Below are 13,774 nucleotides of genomic sequence, written 5' to 3'. Positions count from 1 at the left end.
GCAATAACCATCTCACTGACACTCAGGGCGAGATTCTCCGACCCCCCGCCGGGTCGGAGAATCGCCGGCGGCTGGCGTGAATCCCGCCCCTGGCCGGTTGCCGAATTCTCCGGCACCGGATATTCGGCGGGGGTGGGAATCAAGCCGCGCCGGTTGGCGGGCCCCCCCCGCGATTCTCCGGTCCGGATGGGATGAAGTCCCGCTGCTAAAATGCCTGGCCAGCCGGCGTAGATTAAACCACCTACGTTACCGGCGGGACAAGGCGGCGCGGGCAGGCTCCGGGGTCCTGGGGGGGGGGCGGGGTGATCTGGCCCCGGGGGGTGCCCCCATGGTGGCCTGGCCCGCGATCGGGGCCCACCAATCCGCGGGCGGGTCTGTGCCGTGGGGGAACTCTTTTCCTTCCGCCTTCGCCACGGTCTCCACCATGGCGGAGGCGGAAGAGACTCCCTCCACTGTGCATGCGCGGGAATGCCGTCAGCGGCCGCTAACGCTCCCGCGCATGCGCCGCCCGGAGATGTCATTTCCGCGCCAGCTGGCAGGGCACCAAAGGCCTTTTCCGCCAGCTGGCGGGGCGGAAATTCGTCCGGCGCGGGCCTAGCCCCTTAAGGTTGGGGCTCGGCCCCCCAAGATGCGGAGCATTCCGCAACTTTGGGGCGGCGCGATGCCCGACTGAATTGCACCGTTTTGGGCGCCAGTCGGCGGACATCGCACCGATACCGGAGAATTTCGCCCTAATTTTCCGTTCTGACAGGGCCACTCAGCTCTTTTCTTCAAACTATTTTTATTCGACAAATTTTCAAAGTTTTACAATTTACAACAATCCCACAAAACTCCCCAACCAACCAACGGCCACTCAGCTCTTGCACTCATTACAGACTTACTCCAAGTATAGACAAAGAGCTGAACTCAAGAGGCGAGCTGAGAATGACAGCCCTTGATATCAAGGCAGCATTTGACTGTGTATGACATCAAGAATCCCTGCCAAACCTCAGGTCAATGGGAATCAGGGGGAAATTCTCCGTGGTGAGTCATAACTAACACAGAGGATGATTGTTGGAGGTCAATAATCTCAGTCCCAGGAGTTCCGAGGCCCAAACATTTTCAGCTGCTTCATCGATGGCCTTCCCTCCATCATAAAGTAAAAAGTGGGGATATTTGATGATGATTGCACCATTTGTGACTCCTCAGATACTGAAGCAGTCTGTGTTCATATGCAGCGAGACCTGGGCAACATTCAGGCAAGATTCCAAACTAGACCACAACAGTGGCTAGGATACGGAACCAAAAGCCGTTGTTTTAGTTTATTTGTAAGACTGTGTGGAAGACTGATTCGCAACAGGAATTATTACATGAAGAAATAGGGATTTGTTGCTTTTTTAAACAAAACTTTATTATGAATACAATCTTAAACTCTTTGACTTCACACTCAAAAAGAACAGCTTTCTAGACTTTCTAAAGCCAATCCATCATCTAGGAAACCCTACTCCTCAATTTCCCATTAATCAACAAGAAAATAAACATACAGCTCTCACTCTATCTTAAAATCAGCATGGCATAGAGTAATACTTGCATTATAAAGCAGATTTGGCTCCTGTTGGAACTCCTTCAGACTCTGGCTGAATGACTTAAAAAAGCTGGTTCACCTGGCATGTTTCAGCATTTTCCTTGTTCCGAGACAAGACTGCTCTGCTTTAAATATCGTTACTCTTTTATAACCATCCAACTGTGAGAGAATTGTGGATTCAGATCAGAATTCACCTCACCTCGCTCCCAAAGCCTTCACCAAAACTGACTCTCTGCATTCCTTGGCTCCACCCACCAGTTGCATAATTTCCATAAATGGAAAAACAAATTAACTCTGCAGACTGACAGTACCTCAATGCCCATGGACTTTCCCCAGTCAAACCACAGTGCATTAGCCCAGACTGAAAACCTCATTCCTTTGGTCAATTTTACCTTCTGGCTCCCAGACATGTACAAAAAATCCTTTTTGAAAAACATGACTCCTGCAGTCAAACATACTATAACCAGAAGCTTTTAACCCTTAAATTGTCCCAATATTTAGAAGCTAATATCCCTAAAATCCTCCATTCATCACACTGGCTTGGGTTTACAAGTGGCAAATAGCATTGGTGCCACACAGGTTTCAGGCAATGACCAGCTCCAATAAGGAGAATCTAACTATCTTTGACATTCAATGGCATTACCATCACTGAATCTGCAACTAAAAATATAACGGGGGCTTACCATTGACCTGAAACTGAACTGAATCAGCCATATAAATACTATGGGTTATAAGAGGTCAGATTCTGGGAATTCAGCAAATAACTTATTTCTAGACTTTCTAAAGCCAATCCCTCATCTAGGAAACACAAGTTAGGAGTGTGATGTGGAATACTCTCCACTTGCCAGGATGAGTGCAACTTCAACAGCACTCGTGAAGCACAACACCATCCAAAAGAATGTAGTCTGCTGAATTGGCAGCACGGTGGAGTGTTTGGCCATGACAGACTTTTTGGATGGATTATCCATCCCAGTGGTGGATGGGAGAAGCGGGAAAAGTTGGAATCCCCGTTGGGCCCAGAGGAAATTCAGAAATGTATTGGGCTGATGCAGACAGATAACGTTCCTGGCTCTGATGGCTTCATCATTGAGTTTTTAAGAGGTTTGCGGAACAATTGATCCTCTAATTCTAGATATGTTTAATGAACCTTTGTCCCAGGGTTCGTTGCCTGTTCCACTTGCACAGGTCTCTATTTTCCTGATCCTTAAGACGGACAAGGACCCTATTGAATGTGGGTCGCGTCAGCCTATTTTGTTTTTGAACCCGGACGCCAAGTTACTCACAAAAGTGCTGGCACTGCAGTTGAAGTCCTGTCTCCCAGAGGTGATCTCGGAAAAGCAGACAGGCTTTGTTAAGGGTTGGCAATTGTCGGCCAATATACGTCGGCTATTAAATGTTATCCGCTCCATCTCTTGAGTACCCGAGCCAGAGGTGATCGTTTCCCTGAACGTGGAAAAGGCATTTGATAGGGTGGGTGGGGATTATCTCTGAGATTCTTGGGAGGTTTAGGTTTGGGCAAAAGGTTACATCCTGGATTTATTTAATTTATAGGGCTCCCACTACTAATGTTTGCACAAATGTTTTGAATTCTGGCTACTTTCCGCTGAATAGTGCCACGAGGCAGGGATGTTCATTGTCTCCGCTCCTATTTGTTTTAGCAATAGAACTGCTTGCAGTAGCGCTGAGGTCTTCCAGCAGGTGGAGGGAGATAAATCGGGGAGGGGTGGAGCATAGAGTGTCCTTGTACGCAGAAGGTCTGCTTATTTATACTATGGATCCAGTATCCACTATGGACGAGATAATGAAGCTACATAGAAGATTTGGCTCCTTCTCTGGGTATAAGTTGAATTTGGATAAGAACATAAGAACTAGGAGCAGGAGTAGGCCATCTGGCCCCTCGATCTGGAATCACATGTAGCCAGGCCAGGTAAGAATGGCAGATTCCCTTCCTTGAACCACAAAGCCCCTAGTCGCCACATTCCTGCGCCTGTTCGTGGAACTTCATTGAAGCCTACTTGTGACAACAAGTGATTATTATTATTATTATTATAGGTTTTTATGACAAACAACAATGGTTTCATGGTCAGCATTACTGAGACTAGCTTTTCAAATCCAGATTATTAATTGAATTTAAATTCCACCATCTGCTGTGCTGGGATTTGAACCCTTGTCCCCAGAACCTGGGCCTCAGGATTACTAATCCGATGACATTACCACTACACACCGTCTTCCCTCAAGGCAGATAGGTTTTGGGGAGTGAGGAGATGAGTTACTTACTGCAGAATTCCAGGCCACATTTATAGGGCTGGTCTAGTTGAATTTCTGGTCAACGGTAACCTTCAGGACGTTGATGGTGTGGAGGCTCTGCAATGGTAATCCCATTAGGTGTCAAGGGCCGAAGCTTAGATTATCTCTTGTTGGAGATCATCATTGCCTGGCAGTTGTGTGACATGAATGTTACTTGCCACTTATTAACCCAAGCCTGAACACTGTCCAGGCTTGCTGCATGCAGACACAGATTGCTTCAGTATCCGAGATGTCACTGTACCAGGATACGGCTCAGGTGCTAACCCAACCTGGCTGGCTGACTAGCTGTGCTGTTTGGAGGGAGTGGGTAACGACTGAGTACAAGGCTACTGTGCACCTATCCACTGGAGGAACTGAAACCATTGCTGCGAGAGAGATATCCTCAACATGTTAAGCAATCTAACTGCAGACTTTTACTTGCTATTAGCCAAAAGAGAGTCATCTCCACCTGGAAACACTGGTGAGCCCCAGGAATTTATGTCAACTTTCGTATAAAAACAAATTATTTCAACAAACCTGCTGAATGCTATGTGGAGTCAGAAGTGAGGCCTTTTCTGGATCCAGACTGACGAGTTTCATTCCAACAACACAGAAATACTCCCGGTCTAACTTGCGGAGTATCTTAAGGTGATGTTGTGGCCAAGCAGAGGGTTTGATAACCAGCACTGTAAACAAAGGCTGGGCACCTGCAACCAACAGCAACAGAATCATAGACATTTCACTAACTACACCAATGATATGCTATTAAACACAGCTGGCTTAGGGATGTATAACCTGTAGGCAGAATGTGTGTAGGGCAATTCTGGAATATCTACAAAAGCTCTTCATTCATTTTTTTGGTGAGATAAACAATATATGTATATGAATTGTATGTAGAGCATAATATGACCTCTCTCGAGGTAGATATGGACACTCAGGACTTACCAAGCAGCATGTAGCTGAAGATAGATTCTGTGTTGACGGTTTGTGTTTCCTTGTCTAAAACAGGAAGAAGAATGTTAAGAGACTGACTGTGCTAAGGATTTTAATCTTTTTAAAAATGTTTTTATTGAAAGATTTTCACTTTATGACAGACAGACTTATCAAACACACACCATGCAATTGTATCTGCCCAGAGAAATAAAAAGGAAAGAATGGAAAATGTAAAACACAGGAGTAATAATAATAGCAAAAACATAAACAGAAATAGCCAAGGTGGGGGGCAGCCAACAGCTCCACGGTCAGGGCCATTGAGTACCGCAGATCCACTTCCAATATAAAGCAGATCAGTCGTTGCCTAGCAGCCTTTTCCTTCCTATCCCTCAGGGCCCTGTACGCTACTTTTTCCCCCCTTATCACTGCCTTCAGTGCCTCCCCTTTTTGGTTGCAGGATACATATCCGTCGATGGCTTGTGACATTTTTTCACAGAATGCCTTGTCGGCGAGGAGGGCTATGTCTAGCCTCCATGGGGGGTGTTGGGCCCGGCCCCGGCCCATCACCAACCTCACATCCACGTCATGTAGCGCGTGGTCTGAGATTATTATTGCGGAATATTCCGCCCCTAAAACCCCTGGAAGTACTGACTTACCCACTACAAAGAACTCTATGCGAGGATAGGCTTTGTGAACATGGGAAAAGGAGAGATCCTTCTCCTTGGATGGTTGAACTTCCACAAGTCCATCCTCCCCACCTGCTCCATGAAGATGTTCAGTTCTCTAGAAATTCCTGATTTTGCCCCCGATCTGGGACTTGTCTGTCGCTGGGTCCTGCACATAGTTGAAATCTCCCCTATGATGAGTTGGTGGGAGTCGAAGTCGGGGATCTCAGCCATACTTTTAATGTACAAAGTCTTACAACACTAGGTTAAAGTCCAACAGGTTTGTTTCGATGTCACTAGCTTTCGGAGCGCTGCTCCTTCCTCAGGTGAATGAAGAGGTCTGTCCCAGAAACACATATATAGACAGATTCAAAGATGCCAAACAATGCTAGGAATGCGAGCATTAGTAGGTGATTAAATCTTTACAGATCCAGAGATGGGGTAACCCCAGGTTAAAGAGGTGTGAATTGTCTCAAGCCAGGACAGTTGGTAGGATTTCGCAGGCCAGATGGTGGGGGATGAATGTAATGTGACATGAATCCCAGGTCCCGGTTGAGGCCGCACTCATGTGTGCGGAACTTGGCTATAAGTTTCTGCTCGGCGATTCTGCATTGTCGCGGGTCCTGATGGCCGCCTTGGAGAACGCTTACCCGGAGATCAGAGGCTGAATGCCCTTGACTGCTGAAGTGGTCAGCAGTCAAGGGCATTCAGCCTCTGATCTCCGGGTAAGCGTTCTCCAAGGCGGCCTTCAGGACCCGCGACAACGCAGAATCGCCGAGCAGAAACTTATAGCCAAGTTCCGCACACATGAGTGCGGCCTCAACCGGGACCTGGGATTCATGTCACATTACATTCATCCCCCACCATCTGGCCTGCAAAATCCTACCAACTGTCCTGGCTTGAGACAATTCACACCTCTTTAACCTGGGGTTACCCCATCTCTGGATCTGTAAAGATTTAATCACCTGCTAATGCTCGCCTTCCTAGCATTGTTTGGCATCTTTGAATCTGTCTATATATGTGTTTCTGGGACAGACCTCTTCATTCACCTGAGGAAGGAGCAGCGCTCCGAAAGCTAGTGACATCGAAACAAACCTGTTGGACTTTAACCTAGTGTTGTAAGACTTCGTACTGTGCTCACCCCAGTCCAACGCCGGCATCTCCACATCATACTTTTAATGAACTCGGCAGCGTCCCAGTTTGGGCCGTATATATGTTTATGAGTACCATCGGGACCCCTTCTAGGATCCCGCTAACCATTACATAGCATCTCCCAAGATCAGTCGCCATGTTCATGTCCTTTTTAAAAAAAAAATTGTTTTTATTCAAAGTTTTTCAATAATTTTTACAAGCCACCACAAAAAGAAAAACAATGAAAAGAAAACATAGCAATAAAACAAAAAACAACTTAACCATTTACCAAATTAACAATTTAACAAAACAAGGTGGGGTATCTGCCCTTTACAAATGAAGTCAGCCCCCCCCCACCCTTGCCTCTGGTTTGCTGCTGCTGCTGACCTCCACCACCTAACGTTCTGCGAGAAAGTCAAGGAACGGTTGCCACCGCCTGGAGAACCCCTGCAAGGACCCTCGCAAGGCTAACTTTATCCTCTCCAACCTGAGAAACCCCGCCATATCACTGACCCAAGTCTCCCCACTTGGGGGTTTCGCGTCCCTCCACATTAACAAGAGCCTTCTCCGGGCTACCAAGGAGGCAAAGGCCAGAACTCCGGCCTCTTTCGACTACTGCACTCCCGGATCGTCTGATACCCCAAATATCGCTATCCCCCAGCTCGGTTTTACCCGAGTGTCCAAGACCTTGGACATAGCCTTTGCGAAGACTTTCCAAAATCCTGTAAGTGCCGGGTATGCCCAGAACATATGGACATGATTTGCTGGGCTCCTTGAGCACCTCATACACCTGTCCTCCACCCCAAAGAACTTACTCATTCTCGCCACTGTCATATGCGCCCGGTGCACCACCTTAAACTGAATCAGGCTAAGCCTGGCGCAAGATGAGGAGGAATTGACCCTGCCCAGGGCGTCAGCCCACAGGCCCTCATCTAGCTCCTCTCCCAGCTCCTCATCCCACTTGCCCTTCAGCTCCTCCACCGAGGCCTCCTCCGCCTCCTGCAGCTCCTGTTACATGTCCGATACCTTGCCGTCCCCTACCCACATGCCCGAGACCACCCTGTCCTGTATCTTCCAGGCAGGTAGCAATGGAAATTCCCCCACCTGCTTTTTCACGAACGCCCGAACCTGCATGTACCCGGGGGCAACCCAAATTTCTCCTCCAGCGCCCTCAGACTAGCAAAAGTCCCATCAATAAACAAGTCCCCCATCCTTTTGATACCCGCCCTGTGCCAGCTTAGGAACCCACCGGCTATTCTACCTGGAACGTGTCATGATATACACCAGTATATCATGGTGCAGATACACACACACTGATGGACACACAGCAAGACCAATCAACACACACAACACCGCAGCCAATCACCAGTTAGAGCACACTCACTATAAAGACAGGGGGCATCAGAGTTCCCGCTCATTCGGGATGCAGCCTCCTACAATGACAGAGCTTACAGCTTACAGCACAGATCCTCACCATGTGCTGAGTGCATAGACTGGTTCGGACAGGCATAGGTCTTTAGTTTAATCTAACATCGTGTTAACCCACAGTGAAAGTGTGTTCAACAGTTTCTAACTTAATAAAATAGTGTTGCACTATTTTAAGTGTTGGTGGCCTGTATGTGTTCCACGGATCCAGAACACCCAACACATCAGAACAAACCTGTGATTGCTCCGTATCGGGGTCCAGACTGAGCTCCCTACCTCCCCTCTGTGCCGTCTCCACTGCCCCCAGATCCTCAATGTCACCACCACCACCGGGCTCGTGGTATACCACGTCGGCGGAAGCGGCAGCGGTGCCGTTATTAGTGCTCCCAAGCTAGTATCTTTACAAGACGCCGCTTCCAACCGTTTCCACGCCACCCCCTCTCCCTCCATTATCCATTTCCGAATCATAGATACATTCGCTGCCCAATAATAGCTGCAGAGGTTCGGCAGCGCCAACCCCCCCCCACCGAATGCGCTCCAAAAACAGTCTCTTAATCCGGGGTCTTGTGTGCCCATAGAAGTCTCGTAATACTCCTATTAACCCGCTTGAAAAAGGACTTGGGGATGAGAATGGGCAGGCACTGGAAGATGAACAAGAACCTAGGGAGGACCGTCATCTTTACGGACTGCACCCTGCCCGCCAGGGAATGCGGCAGCATGCCCCACCTCCTAAAGTCCTCCGCCATCTGATCCACCCCCTCCACTCTCGGGATTAGCGCCCTACTTACTACGAAAAAATCAATCCGCGAGTAAGCCTTGTGCACATGGGAGAAGAAGGAAAACTCCTTCGTCCTAGGCCTGGCAAACCTCCACGGAATCCGACTCAACATCCGCTTCATGAACCCTGCATCGTCCCAATTCGGAGCATACACATTCACCAGCACCACCTGGGCCCCCTGCAGCCTGCCACTCACTATAACATATCAACCCCCCTTATCCGCCACAATACCCACCGCCTCAAATGCCACCCGCTTGCTCACCAAAATTGCGACCACCCTGCTCTTCGCATCCAGCCCTGAGTGGAAAACCTGCCCCTCCCTCAGCCTGGTTTGATCCGCGATCTTCAGGTGCGTTTCCTGTAGCATGGCTACGTCGGCCTTTAGCCCCTTGAGGTGCGAAAACACAAGGGCCCTCTTGACCGACCCATTAAGGCCCCTCACGTTACACGTGATCAGCCGGATCGGAGGGCTACCCCCCCCCTGCCGACTAGCCATCTCCCTTTTTAGGCCAGCCACGTGCCCGTGCCACCCGCACCCTCCAGCCCCCAGGCGGAGGCTCCCTCCCCTTTAACCTCGATTCCCCCTCAGTCAGCGTGGTAGCATCCCAGCACTCCCCCACCCCCCCTACCCCCCCATTGCACTCCTGTAAGTCAGCTGACTCATGCTGACCCCGGTCGCTCCCGCCTCCACCTTCAATCCCCCTGTGGATTCCCCTTACAAATCTCCAACCCGCCCCCTCACTTAAGTGGGGTAGAGAGAGTCCCCCCCCCACTACACCCCGTGTGAACTGAGAAGGAAAACAAAACAAAGTATCGCACCCACCAGCCCCCAGCTTCATGTCCCACCGTCGCCATATCGCGGGAAAAACCGCGCTCTCTGCCTGGGCCGACCCCACCTCCTGCGACGCAGCTCCTCCCAACTGCGACCTCGCCCAAAGCCCCGAGAGCCCTGGGCAAAGGGGCCACAAAAACACAAGAAAACGCAGGGGAAACCCCAACATAAGACCGCCCCATCCCTCCTACCAACAACCCCCACGACATACTGCAGTCCATTAACTAGAGTCCAACTTCTCATTCTTGATAAAAGTCCACGCCTCGTCCGACGTGTCGAAATAGTGGTGTCGGTCCTGATACGTAACCCACAGCCTCGCCGGCTGCAACAGCCCGAACTTCACCCCCTTTCCGTGGAGGACCGCCTTGGCCCAGTTAAATCCCGCACGCTTCTTGGCCAGCTCTGCACTCCAGTCCTGATAGATCCGGATGTCGGTGTTCTCCCACCTGCTGCTCCGCTCCTTCTTCGCCCATCGCAGGACACATTCCTTGTCGGTGAAGCAGTGGAACATTACCACCATAGCCCTCGGCGGCTCGTTCGCCCTCGGCCTCCTTGCCAGGACTCTGTGCGCCCCATCCAGCTCCAGGGGCCGCAGGAAAGCCCCCGCGCCCATCAGCGTACTCAGCATCGTGGCCACATACGCCCCAGCATCCGACCCCTCCACGCCTTCAGGGAGACCCATAATCCGCAGGTTCTGCCTCCTTGACCTGTTCTCCAGGTCCTCCACCATCTCCTGTCATTTTTTGTGCAGCGCCTCGTGCACACTCCACTCTAACCGCCAAGCCCAGAATCTCGTTCTCATTATCAGAGGTCTTCTGCTGCACCTCCTTGATCGCCGTCCCCTGCATCTTCTGGGTCTCCATCAGCCTTTTAATCGACGCCTTCATAGGGGCCAGCATCTCCTCCTTTAAACCAGCAAAGCAGCTTCTTAAAAACTCCTGCTGCTCCCGTGACCACTGGGCCCACGCTGCCTGATCCCCGCCAGCCGCCATCTTGCTTTTTCACGCCCGTTCTCCTCTCTTCTCCATAGCCACTTTTTTAACTGCCCCACTCCTGGTCCACTCCATACAGCACTGGAGGACCCTCACTGTTTCCTTCCCACACCGGGAATTGTCGTCGAAATACCTCTGGAGCTCCTTAAATGGGCCCAAAAGTCCGTTATCGGCGGGAGCTGCCGACCGTGCGACCTACCTAGGCATAGATGCAACCGGAAGTCGCCTGTCCTTTTGTTAAACAATATGGCCACCCTCCTTACCCTTGTGTCGAAGCACGGCAGGTATGTCCGTCCCATCCAGCTTTTCCTTACCCTCAGTTGGTCTTTCTCTCTTAAATGCGTCTCCTGGAGAAAGACTACAACAACCCTCAAGCTTTGAAATGGGTGAAGACTCTGGCTCTTTTCACTGGTCTGTTAAGTCCCCTTACGTTCCAGGTGACGATCCTGATGGGGGGAGGTTTCTGTCCCCCTCCTTCTGTGGGGCCAGCCATACTTGCCTCATGGACATGCCCTTGCACACTGGGGTTTCCCTTTGTTCCTTTAGTTCATGGGTCATCCAAGTTGGCCACCATCACCTTCCTCTTTGCAACCTTCTCCATGAGTGACGTGTTGTAACCAGCATTCTTCCCTCTCCTCCCATCTATCTCCCGACCTTCCCTCTGAGCTGCCTGCCCGTGTCGTCCCCTCTTTTCTTTCCCGTTCTTTCTCCCCCTTTCCTGCTCTCACCCCCGTTTGCCGTTTTACCCCCCCCCCCCCCCCCCCCCCCCCGGGCAGGTGCTCTCTCCCTCTCTGGAGATGCACTGCGACACCTCGCTAGTGTGATGGTTCTCCCCTGCATATGGATCTTTTTGTGCCCGACCCATCTGGATCCTGTCCCCTCTTCGCGCCCCCAAGTACAGTTGCCCGCTCCCTTCCCTTAGATTGTGTAACTTAACATAGTACTTAATTGCTCCTCACTATTTCTTCCCAAGTCTGTTCTTTCATATGAATTTGTTTGCTTCCTCCGGTGTGTTGAAATAAAGTTCTTTGTTGTTGTACGTGACCCATTGTCTTGCTGGGTGAAACATGCCAAATCACACCTTGCTTTTAAACAGTGCAGTTTTGGCCCCAATAAACTCAGCCCGGTGCTTGGCCAGGTCGGCTTCAATGTCCTGATACATGCGGATGGTGAGTCCTTCCCACTTACACGACCACATGCTCCTCGCCCACTTCAAAACCCATTGGAGATTCACTATTATTGCCCGTGGTGGTTTCCCCAATTTGGGTTTTTGTCAGAGCGACATGTGGGCCTGGTTCACCACTGGGGGTTTGTGACCAGTTTTCCAAGCAACCTTGAAACTTGCTGGGTTCTTGCCCTCTGCACCCTCCTGTAGCCCGACGATTCGAAGGTTCTGTCGACAAGACCTGTTTTCCTGGTTGTCTACCTTCCCTTTTAGCGCCTTCTGGGTCGTTACCAACCTTCTCACCTCTGTTTGAGCGAGGCGATCTGCTCAACCTGGTCGGTGGCCGATTTCTCCAGGTCCCGCACCGTCGCCTCTTGGGCCTCCGGTCTCCCGCTCTGTCCATTGCTCCCGTTATGGGGGCCAGCGTGGCCTCTATTGCCGACTTCATAGCCGACATGATGTCCTCTTTTACAATCTCTGTGTTTCTAGAGCTCCGCAGAGATAACCTCCATCAGTTGCTCAGTCAAAGTGTGGGCCGGCGCTGGCAGCCCTGCTGGGTTCACCATGCTCAGGTCTGGCTCACCTCGCATGTCCCCTTGTTCTGGGGTTGGGGGTCTTCCTTTCTCTGCTCTTGCTGTTTTTGCTGCCTGGCTGCTGGTTTGACATCAACTCGGTGGTTGGGGAACTTTGTTGTACTTTTGGAGCCCATTTGATAGGCTGAAAAAGGTCTAGTGAGAAGTTCGTAGGAGAGAGCCAACTTTTGTCTGACCGCTCAGCGCATGGCTGCCACTGGGAAATGTCACGGGTTTGAATCTTATACTAGAGATACAAACGGCATGAGCAAAGGGATTCAGCATATCATAGAAAAACACAATTACACCATCTGTCCAGCTGAATTATCCCAGTTATCAGTCTTCAAAACATAGGGCGATCAGTGCCATAGTCAGAGAATAGTATTTGTTGTATTTTCTAAGATTATCATTTTAACATTACCAAAACTCCTGCTTCATGCCCAGGTGATTATACCTACCCAGCTTGGTATTCCCAGACCTGAGACAGGGAGGTAGGTACTTCAGTAAAGGCCGGGCTTCGGGATCTGTAAACGATACAATATGCCTATGATTATAGGAGCAATTCACATCAGACCAACACCTCAAGCTGCTGGAAGTGGGTGGGAATAAAACTGTATTTCTTTTTTTTATAATAATATTTTATTGAGGTATTTGAAAATTTTTATAACAGTAACATAAACAATGACATCAACATGGTAAAATAAACATTTCCCCCCCCCAGCCCAATCTTCACACACCTCAACCATACAACAACAATCCCCCCCCCCCCCGAATACTGCATCTGCTGCCATTTTAATTTTCCCCGAGAAAGTCGACGAACGGCTGCCACCTCCGGGTGAACCCTAACATTGACCCTCTTAAGGCAAACTTTATTTTCTCGAGACTGAGAAACCCCGCCATGTCACTAACCCAGAACTCTACACTCGGGGGCTTCGAGTCCCTCCACATTAACAAGATCCGTCTCCGGGCTACTAGGGAGGCAAAGGCCAAGATGTCGGCCCCTTTCGCCCCGGACTCACGGATCTTCCGACACTCCAAAGATTGCTCCCTCCGGACTCGGCACCACCCGTGTTTTTAGTACCGTGAACATTGCCTTAGCAAAACCCTGCCAAAACCCTCTAAGCTTCGGGCATGCCCAAAACATGTGGACATGATTTGCTGGGCTTCCCGCGCACCTCGCACACCTAACTTCAACCCAGAAGAACTTACTCATCCTAGCCGCTGTCATGTGTGCCCGGTGGACTACCTTAATAAAACTGTATTTCATAGAAATTAAATGGGCTAGCCTATAGCTGTCAGCATGTTCTACTTCTAATATACCCATTTCATGAGAAGATATGTAATACATCCTGGAAAATCAGACCGACTCTAAATGACATTTCATCTAAAAGCCATTTGTCCAAATTTTAGTATAGAAAGATGGCAACTAGA

The 13,774-nt window shown here is 50.0% G+C and overlaps 1 protein-coding gene across 3 annotated transcripts in view; it reads right to left on the bottom strand.

The window, feature by feature from the left end:
* Positions 1 to 13,774, bottom strand: part of LOC140394270 (dynein axonemal assembly factor 8) — a 120,220-nt gene that overhangs the window by 21,737 nt on the left and 84,709 nt on the right. For all 3 annotated transcript variants that reach the window (XM_072481328.1, XM_072481330.1, XM_072481329.1), the window contains 3 exons: positions 12,802 to 12,867; positions 4,796 to 4,849; positions 4,388 to 4,557 (listed from right to left, as the gene is read on the bottom strand). In XM_072481328.1, the coding sequence (XP_072337429.1) occupies positions 4,388 to 4,557; positions 4,796 to 4,849; positions 12,802 to 12,867 (290 nt within the window). The remainder of the gene's footprint in view (positions 1 to 4,387; positions 4,558 to 4,795; positions 4,850 to 12,801; positions 12,868 to 13,774) is intronic.

The sequence above is a fragment of the Scyliorhinus torazame genome, chromosome 17 (genome assembly GCF_047496885.1).
Source record: "Scyliorhinus torazame isolate Kashiwa2021f chromosome 17, sScyTor2.1, whole genome shotgun sequence".
NCBI classification, from domain to species: Eukaryota; Metazoa; Chordata; class Chondrichthyes; order Carcharhiniformes; family Scyliorhinidae; genus Scyliorhinus; species Scyliorhinus torazame.
This window is presented reverse-complemented; position numbering and strand designations above follow the sequence as displayed.